Raw genomic sequence first — 9,805 nt, 5'->3', positions numbered from 1 at the left:
AAAAATGCACGGAGCATAGATTGGCTGAGAGTTGGTTGCTCTGTCACATTTAAATTGGAGGCCAGTGTCTTATTATAACATCCCATACATTAGCTAAAGTCCCAGGACTGTAGTAAATATCTTTCTTATTTGCCAGTTACATGCAAGAAAGTGGTTTTTAATGACAAATAAGTATAATAAATATCATGGTGAATGGGTATTTTCATGTACGTTCAATAAAAAAAATAAGAAACAAAATACATTTTTTGTTTGCTAGTCTCCAGTTCTCCGGCACCGTACAATGGAGAACTCCCCCATCTCTAGTTGTGATACCAGCGATACAGAATGTTCCCTCCCAGTGAACAGTGCTGCGGTTTTGAAGAGAAAGCCCGCTTCAAATAACTCCCCAATACGAGGCCACGTTCTGAGAAAGGCCAAGGTGAGATGGATAACAAGATCCGTATATAATTGTTCAGAAATGCATCTTCTGTTAGCTGTGTCTGGGTAGAGAGTGAAGGCCACTTTTGAAACTTGCACTCAGAGAGAGAGAGTTTGGACCCATAAGAATAAAAGGGGGAAAAGAGTCATTTAGGTCTTAAGACATATTTAAGAGTAAACAGTATAGTAAAAAAAAATGAAAAAATTAAAAGCCTAGTTGGAATTTACGTGGATGCTATGGCAAGTTTTTTTTTTTTTTTTTAATTTTTGGGGGATCAAGAAAATAACTACAAATCTTCGGTTTGATGATGAAAGAAGAAACAACACAGGGGAGATAGTTGTAATGAGTTTCAGTACTACTGATATCGTATTGAGGGTTAGGATGAGCTTTATTTTCATGCGCATCCTTTCATTTGACCAACAACTGAGTTCTTGAGAGATGTAATGGTGTGTACAGAACAATTGTAACCTCACAGGTTCTTGCCTCCCTTTGTATGCATGTATGTATATATTTATATATATATATATATATAGCGCATTCATGTACATAGCGCTTCACAGCAGTAATACACGTGATATAATAATATAACACATAGTGGGAACAAGTGCTCTAAGATATAAGAGTAACACTAGGAAAAACTTCTACCATATTTGCTTTGTACTTTAAAAAAAAATGTTTTTCTAAGCACTTCTGTAATTATAAATATTTAGAAATACGGGGGATTAAAAAAAATATAGGCTAAAGGTCAAAGTCAATGTGCAGGACTTCTTAATCTACATACCCATTTATATATTGGTTCATTGCTAATCCAAAGACCTGGCATCACTCAAGGTCTTAAGAGAGGTTTAACCTTATATTAAAATATATTTTAGCTAGCACAATAAGTCACAGACCCTTACAGCTTGCATCTAATTTGGGTGCCGGAGGTAGAGGGAGATAACGGGGTCTGCCCAAGGTCACAAGAAACTGTCACCAGGGTTCAAACCAGACTCCTGCTTCAAATTCTGTGTCATTGTTTCAGAGTTACCGCCTTTAATCACTGAGCCACTCATTCAGTTGAAGGATAGTTTAGTTTCACCAGGGCTTCCACTGTGTAGCTTGCAAACCTCAAGCTGCTGTGGGAGAGAGCAAAACAGAGGTAAACAGAAAAGAAGCAAAGTATTCCCTCAAGTGATACTTTAGACTACTATATCCATTATCTAACACTGGGCCCGGAGTGGGTAGGGGATGATATTAAGGGTAAACACATACAGTAGATAGGTTGACATGACTATTGATAGCTGGTGGTATGGGAAGCGTTGTTACTTTGGTATGGTCTTATTGGTACTAAGGTTGGAAACCACTGGGCTAAACAATTCTTCATACATTAGCGGCTACAAAAGGGCTACATGTGTCACTTTATCGCCCCTTTAAAAAAATGTTTCCAATCAACACAATATGGTGCTGATATGAGAAAAACTGAAGGCAGAGCCGGCTTGAAATAAAGCGGGGCCTCAGTACCGGGGGAGAGGCCAGGGCCTCTTACCTGCTCCGGCATCTCCTCATCACAGCGATGTCGCAGCATCATATGATGTAGCCATATGATGTAGTGGCATCATGGACGCTGCGACGTCACCTTGTCATGGCAACTTGACTCCATGCCAGAGAGGAGAAGCCGCATGGAAGGTAAGAGGCACTTACAGAGGCCCGCTCTCTCCTCCGGCAATCAGATTAACTGTGTGGGGCGATGTCTCTTTTTGATCCTTCGATGTCGGTTCTTCCTATCATTGTGAAGCAGAATTCACCAAGCGTTGGATTGTTCACCCACTAATAGGGAACGTGAGCTGGGTTTAGACCGTCGTGAGATGGGATAGTTTTACCCTACTGATGTTGTGTTGACGGCACCGCCATGAAGATGGCCCTGTGGGGTCTATATTACAGTATCTTTGTTTTTTGGCAATGTTTCTTATTGATCACTTATGTATCCACTATTCACACTGGATGTTTTATGAAGACTGTCTATGTCACTTTTATTCCTTTGTATTTCAGGAATGGGAGCTGAAAACGGGCACATAAGCAAGAAGATGTCACGTGTGCTCATCAGTAACAGCCTTAAATAGCGCGGACTAAGAGATGGAACGATCCACAATTTTCAGTACAAGTTCTATTTTTCACCCCTTTGCTGCATAACGTGTCCTGCGATGCAATGTAGAGCAGATGTGAAGGGACAGGCTCAGTGAGGCAATAACCCAGACTGCTAAAGAACTCTTAGAAGTGTTTAACCTCTGAGTGCTGGTGCAATGCGTTGCAAACACCTCCAGCATCAAAAAGATTAATTAGCTGTGCTCTTTTCTAGTTTCTTACATCATCTGCAGACATTCGTTGCGTTAAAATGTATAACTATTCACCCTTTTGCTGCCAGAAAGCCCTGCAACACATCACTGTATGTTTATCCCTTGGCTGCCAAAGGGTCTCTCCAACGGGTTAGGTGACATGACACCTTTTAAACACCAATATGGAATAATGTGTTTACCTTTTACTCTGTAAACTCTTTTTTTTTTCCAACCAGCATTTTAACATGACTAATATAATATGCACCTGTTTCCCAGCCAAAGCTCCATGTCACTATAGTATCTAACTCAGGGTTAGCCGGTCCTCAAGGGCTACCACCAGGTCAGGTTTTTCCCGATATCCCTGCTTCAGCACTGCTGTAGTAGTCTTCCACTGAGCCACTGATTGAGCCATCTGTGCTGAAGCAGGGATATCCTGTCAACCTGACCGGTTGGTGGCCCTTGAGGACTGGAGTTGGCCGCCCCTAATGATCTAATGGTTACTTAGTCCAACCTGAAGGTTTCTCTCATGGGGGAAAAAAACATTTTTGTGCATTATTCGTGATACAGTCTGTATTACATCTGAAACAATAGATCGTTAGGAATTTACAATCACATTGACAGATTCTTGATATGGTGACATGTTAACTATAAATGTGATTGGTAACATAAAACGAGGCAATAACAAAACGTTTGACTTCAGCTTCTGACCAGTTTTAAGTGAACTTTCGATAACACCGTGACAATGACGCAGTCATTAATGAAATAAGAACTTCCTGCAGCAAAAGAGGTTAATGCATGAAAAGACACACAGGGCCTTCTTCACAAAGACCCTAAATAGCACTGTTACGGGGGCCATAGGGCCAATGGGGCACTTCTACAAGGCAACTCTCACTGAAGCCAGTGGGAGTTTCTGTGCACTGGTGCCCGATCGGCACTATTGCACCTTAGTGAATGACCCCCTCAGTCTGTTCACTGCAGTGGGACTGTTATGTCGCTCGGTTCCTTCGATGTTGTGGATGTGGGGGATACTTTGTGGTACGTTCATGAAACATAGTTTGGGAATACTGTTCCTTGACATACAGTGTTCTGTACTTGCATGATGTGGATGATGCCACTGTTTGGTACCACTACTTTTTACACTGCTCCTTTTTATATTTATAAACATACATTTCCCATTCCTTGTTAATGAACTGTAAATCCGCTTTTGAAAATCGTTCTCCTTTAACCCGTTTGTGGCATAAATAGAAAATAAGAGGCAAAGAAGTGTGTCCCCTTGTAGGGACAGTGGCCATGTGATATCAAGCGTGATGCCACTGATTCCAGTAAACAATTAGCATACTTCTGATACCTGGTCTCATTCCTTAATGCATTAGTGAGGAGCTCATAGCAAACTCGCTTGAGATTTCTTTGGTTCTAGTGGGAAATAATCCTAAAACATTTGCCAAATGTCTCATCTGAAATCATTCTCTATAAATGAGACGGAGGTTGTTTCTTTTTGTTCATCACAAATGACCTCTTGGTAGAATAGCCCAATAAATGAGAATTGGTGTATGGTGGAGGATGGACAGGTTTATGGAGATGGCAACAAAGAAGCAATTTGGCTTTCGGACTCCTTTTTTAATGTACAGGCGGAATTAGCAGAAGTATTCTAATAACGTTACAGAAGAGCTTAATACAGTGTCTTCTGAGGAGAATTTGCAGAAACATTTGGGTCTCACATGGTTACTTTTACCAATTGAAGCTTTACCACATCTTTGCATCCAGAGTTCGCAGCCAATCCGACTCCAGTCCTCAAGGACCACTAACAGTGCAGGTCCTAAGGCTATCGGCTATCCTCATTAGCACGGCTGGCCCAATCATTTTGACTGAACCACCTGTGCTCAAGCAGGGGAATCCTTAGAACCTGCACTGTTAGTGATCCTTGAGTTGGGAACCTCAGCTTTAGTCATTTTAGCCCCCAGATCTGCAGCATGAGACCTTCTAAAGTAGAGGTGGCTAACTCCAGTCCTCAAGGGCCACCAACAGGTAAAGTTTTAAGGATATCCCTGCTTCAGCACAGGGGGCTCAGTCATTGACTAAGCCACCTGTGCTGGAGCAGGGATGTCCCTAATACCTGGCCTGTTGGTGGCAACGGAGGACTGGAGTTGGCCACTCCTGCTATAGTAGCACAAAATATAATACAGCAGCAGAATCAAACTGTTGTAAATACAGTATTCTGCTTAAATTGCAGCAAATATAATTGGGAGCTGCACTCGACCTGCTACTGTATAATTCCTTCATGGGTAGATGAGCTATGCTACTACACAAATCTCAGTATAGATACAGGAGCTTAGAATTCCCGGATCACAAGTGATCACTCGATGTGTTTAGATGATGGAATAAAAGGCGACAGAAAGCCCAATATGTTACAAGAAAAATTAGGTTTCATTTTTTTGTAATGACAAATCAAATTATTTATTTGTATATTTTCAGTTAATACTGTATTTTTAATGTTTTAATTTATGTCTGTAAATACAAAAAAAAAAATACAAATTAGGCCTTGTTGGGAATTATGACCCCAAAAAATAAATAAGTGCAAACAAATGCATGCTAGTCCAGACATTTTTCTATAAATGTTCTGCATTAAAAGGGGCAGTCCCAGCTAAGGCCAAAGGGAAATGGTACCTTTAAAAAAAAATCAGGCAAATACAAATAAAAAATATTTTTTTTTTAATATATGTTTACACTTTGATCATACAGGTAGTCCTCGTTATCCAACGTTTCACTTTACAACGAATGGCATACACTTTACAATGCAACCCTATGGGCCGTTTTTCGATGCCTGAATGCATTATCCAACGCTCACTGCCACTGATTAACATGGGACTCACTATACAACAGTTTCACTATCCCACGCTACTTCCTGAACCGATTCCATTGGATAACCGAGGACTGCCTGTACCCATGTTTACCATCATGCAGGTGGGAGGTTCTGTGTGTGGATCATAGAACTCACATCTGATTTGTCAACCACCACAATTTTTCCCATGGTGCCATCATTACCCAAACAGATAAATGCAAAGGACAAGAAGGGTCTAATAAGTATGAATTTCCCTGGTCCTGACGCCAGCAAAAATATTCCTCCTCTTACAAGGCATCAAGACGGTATATCAAAATGTCACTGGGCGATACAATCTTTACAAGGATGCCAATGACATTGATAAATTATCAATGTATGTGTGCAAATGTAATATGTTATTCTACGTTGGACTGCCCAACGTATCGAATAATCGTTACACATTTTATCGAGATGTCTTCCTATAATATTATTGTCATTTTTCATAGTTGACAGTTTCTAACACACACTTAACATACTGTCACACAAATGTGCTAATTCACAATGATACAATAACAGGTTTGTAGGGAGACGTAGTGCATCATGGGACTTATATTCATAACACTATATCGTTCTTTCTGATGGGAAAGGGATTAAAGCATTCTGGAGCATTTTTAAGTCACTATCATTTCATTATACAAAATCATTTTTACCTGTATTTTTATTATGGGCTGATATGTAATACATTACGGTACTATTTTTTTTGTAAGGATAATTGTTTTTCTAAATGACCTTTATTGTTGATGGTGTATGGATTTTAATAGTGTGTTTGCATTATTCACAGTTCTATGCATAAACTCGCAATCTTGCAATATGTACACTTTTACCACTTGATGACGTAAATATAAGCATTTTATGTCGCATTGCCACCTATTTGATCACTCTTGATAATTGTGACCGATTTAAGGTGCAGACTCATTGTTGGCAAAGACACGTGAAATCAAAGCCCAGTTTCCCGTTCTCTTTATAAGTAATAAAATAAGCATTATGATGCAATCCTCATCCCTATTACAACTAACTGTTCCCAACAGCCTACACCATAACAAGTGTATTTCTGGAGTGCTGGAAAGGGAAGAATAGTTATATACAACCATAAAGATTTCTTAGAAGGCTACATCACCAGAATTATAAAGGGGTTATTTACTAAAAGTCTCCCGGCTGCAAAACTAGTGCAAAATCAGTGCAAAAGAATTGCACCAGTTTTAAAACTGAAATAATCCCATTGGGTTCTTTCCGTGGATAAATGTTGGTGTTGTTTTTTTGCACATTTTTTTCTGTCCGGAGACATTAGTAAAGGGACCGTTCTGAATCTGTATAGTCCGGAGCTAACAATGTCATTTACTTCAATAGTATTGCGTTTGGCTGCTTCAGAATATGTAGAATCAGCCCTCATATGATAAAGTGCAGGAAAGGACTGCACCTGCTAGGAGCAATCTAAGTCCCCATGCTGATCCAAGAAAGTCGCCACGCAGATTTGTATTCTGTGATGGTATCCACCGCTTCTGTTGACTTGGTGAAGTCCCAGTGGTATAATATAAAGTAGCTAAGTACCAAGCGCCATAAAGGTCTGTTATTGTTAAAGTACCATCCTGTAGACTGCAATTTTACTCATTAAAACAAATCACGTATGACTCAATTAATATTATTACAATTTCTCTGTTTACAAGTGCAAGCAGTTTGTGTCTTGTTGCTGCCATGAACCCAGATGTCTACATACTGTATGTGCTGGTTCTCTGGGTTGGTTTTGCAGCCCCATGCATACACAGAGTATGCATGCTTGGCGACTTTTTTCTAAGTAGTTTCCAATGCGGCTTTAAACCTTTCCATAGAAGAGGTTTTGAAAGGATTATGGCCATATAGATTAAGTAGTGCTAAGCCATATGGCAGGGGTGCTCAGCTCCAGGCCTCGAGATCCCCACAGGTCAGGTTTTCAGGATATCCTAGCTTCAGCTGAGGTGGCTCATGCTTTGACTGCACACCTGTGCTAAAGCAGGGAGATCCTTAAACCCTGATCTGTGGGGGTGCGGGGGTCTTGAGGGCTGGAGTTGAGAACCCCTGCCGTAAGGCACCTTATGGAACATTAATTATGGCTTAGCACTGGTTACTGCATATGACCCGATCGGTCCTTCTTGTACTGAAGGGTTCAATGTTTTCACATCCAAGCAGTTACACATCAGTTTTTTATTCTAAAACATGTTAGTAATAATTGGTGGTCACGTGGTTGTAGCTTGTAAGATGCAGTACTCATTATGAATGTAATCATTTCCTTGATTGTATTTCTTTTTTTATATTTTTTAACTCTTCTCTAGAAAGAAACTCTGTGACAAAACTCATGCAGTAACACAGAGGGGTGCTGCGTATCCTTAAAATAATGACTGTAAATAGATCAATTTTATTGGACATATTTAAATTTCAAAGCACATACATATTTTATTTTAAAAAAAAGACTTGTCTACTTTTTTTAAAGTGGAGTCAATGAATTCTTGCATTTTTAGCTTAATCTTTTAATATTTCTGTACACAGTGCTAATATGGACTTACATCCAATTTGGGTGTTACACAGTTATGTGCACTATTAATAAAGTTATTATACCAAAATATTTTTGTGTATGCCTCATTTAATCATAATATACCTAATGTATCTACAAAATATACATTCACAGTCTAGGGCTTCCTTCAAAAGATATATATTTCTGATGCCTGGAAGTGTTACAAGTAGAGTCCTGATCACTATACAGTACCTCATTTTATCTGAATAAATTAAATTTTTCCTCCGAATCACATAATTCATTGTGAAATCCAGCAGTAGTTTTACATTTTGGAATACGATCTGGGTAAAACTATTATATTGCAGCTTTTACAGTTAAAAAAAAAATGAAATGAACTTTAGTTAAATTGAGATGAACTGAATGGGTAATTAAATGTAAGACTATATCATCAGAAATAGATAGCAATCTAAGATTAAAATAGCCTCGAGTAAGGTTTGAATGAACTTTGAAAAACGTCTTCGGTATTATATTGAAGAAATTAGCATTAACTGCAAATGATCATCTAAATTGTAGGAAATAAATCCACATTTTAAGTACCACACTGTTTAATGTCAGTAATCTGCAGTCAATCGATATATAGATGTAACGGCGATCACATTTAAAAGGATTGAAACAGAAAGTTAGATCAACCCTAAAAAAGTTCTTTAAGTACCTTAATAACAAAAAGATTAGAACAGAAATTATAGAACCCTTTCAGTGTGAGATGGGCAGACAAATTATTGGAGATAAGGAAAAGGCAGAGGTATTAGACAAATTATTTGCCTCTGTATTTACCAGGGAGGAATCAATTGCAATAATAGTGCCACAGGAGGAAGCCACAAACTCTATATTAACGAACAATTGGTTAACTGAGGAGGAAGTACATAGGTGGCTTGATAAAATGAAAGTAAAAGCATCTGATGGAATGCATCTTAAGGAGTTAAGTTCCGTAATAGCCAAACTGTTATATTAAATATTCAAAGACTCAATTTCCACAGGCTCAGTACCACAAGATTGGCGTAAAGCAGATGTGGTGCCAAAATTTAAAAGGGGAGCTAGATCACAACTGGGGAATTACAGACCTGTAAGCCTGACTTCAATAGTGGGGAAGCTACTTGAATGTTTAGTACGGGACAATTTCAGGAATACCTAATGGTTAACAAAAATATTAGTAGTACTCAGCATGGATTTATGAAGGATAGATCATGCCAAACTAACCTTATTAGTTTCTTTAGAAGGTAAGTAGGCATTTAGACTAGGGTAATGCAGTTGATGTGGTCTACTTAGATTTTGCAAAGGCTTTTGATACGGTTCCACACAAGAGTCTAATAATAGTACAAATAAAGAAAATTGGACTAGGTCAAAATATGTGCACTTTGATTGAAAACTGGTTGAAGGATAGACAACAGAGCATTGCCATAAATGGAATCTTTTCAGGATGGGCTAAAGTTGTGAGTGGAGTACCTCAGGTGTCGGTACTGGGACCCTTGCTTTTTAACTTGTTTATTAATGACCTTGAGGTTGGCATTGAGAGCAAAGTCTCCATCTTTCCTGCTGATACTATATTGTGTAAGGTTGTAGAATCAGAGCAGGGTGTAATTTCTCTCCAGAAGGACTTGGAGAGACTGGAAACGTGGGCAGGTAAATGGCAGATGAGGTTTAATGCAGATAAA

The 9,805-nt window shown here is 39.0% G+C and overlaps 1 protein-coding gene across 4 annotated transcripts in view; it reads left to right on the top strand.

Annotated features, from left to right (window-relative positions):
• Positions 1-8,204, top strand: part of AFAP1 (actin filament associated protein 1) — a 173,855-nt gene extending 165,651 nt beyond the window's left edge. For all 4 annotated transcript variants that reach the window (XM_075569859.1, XM_075569833.1, XM_075569851.1 and 1 more), the window contains 2 exons: positions 257-418; positions 2,447-8,204. In XM_075569859.1, the coding sequence (XP_075425974.1) occupies positions 257-418; positions 2,447-2,473 (189 nt within the window). In that variant the 3' untranslated portion in view covers positions 2,474-8,204. The remainder of the gene's footprint in view (positions 1-256; positions 419-2,446) is intronic.
• The last annotated feature ends 1,601 nt before the right edge of the window (positions 8,205-9,805 follow it).

Source organism: Ascaphus truei, chromosome 1, assembly GCF_040206685.1.
Source record: "Ascaphus truei isolate aAscTru1 chromosome 1, aAscTru1.hap1, whole genome shotgun sequence".
Classification (NCBI taxonomy): Eukaryota; Metazoa; Chordata; class Amphibia; order Anura; family Ascaphidae; genus Ascaphus; species Ascaphus truei.
Note: the sequence above shows the minus strand (reverse complement) of the source record. Positions and strands in the feature narration are given on the sequence as shown.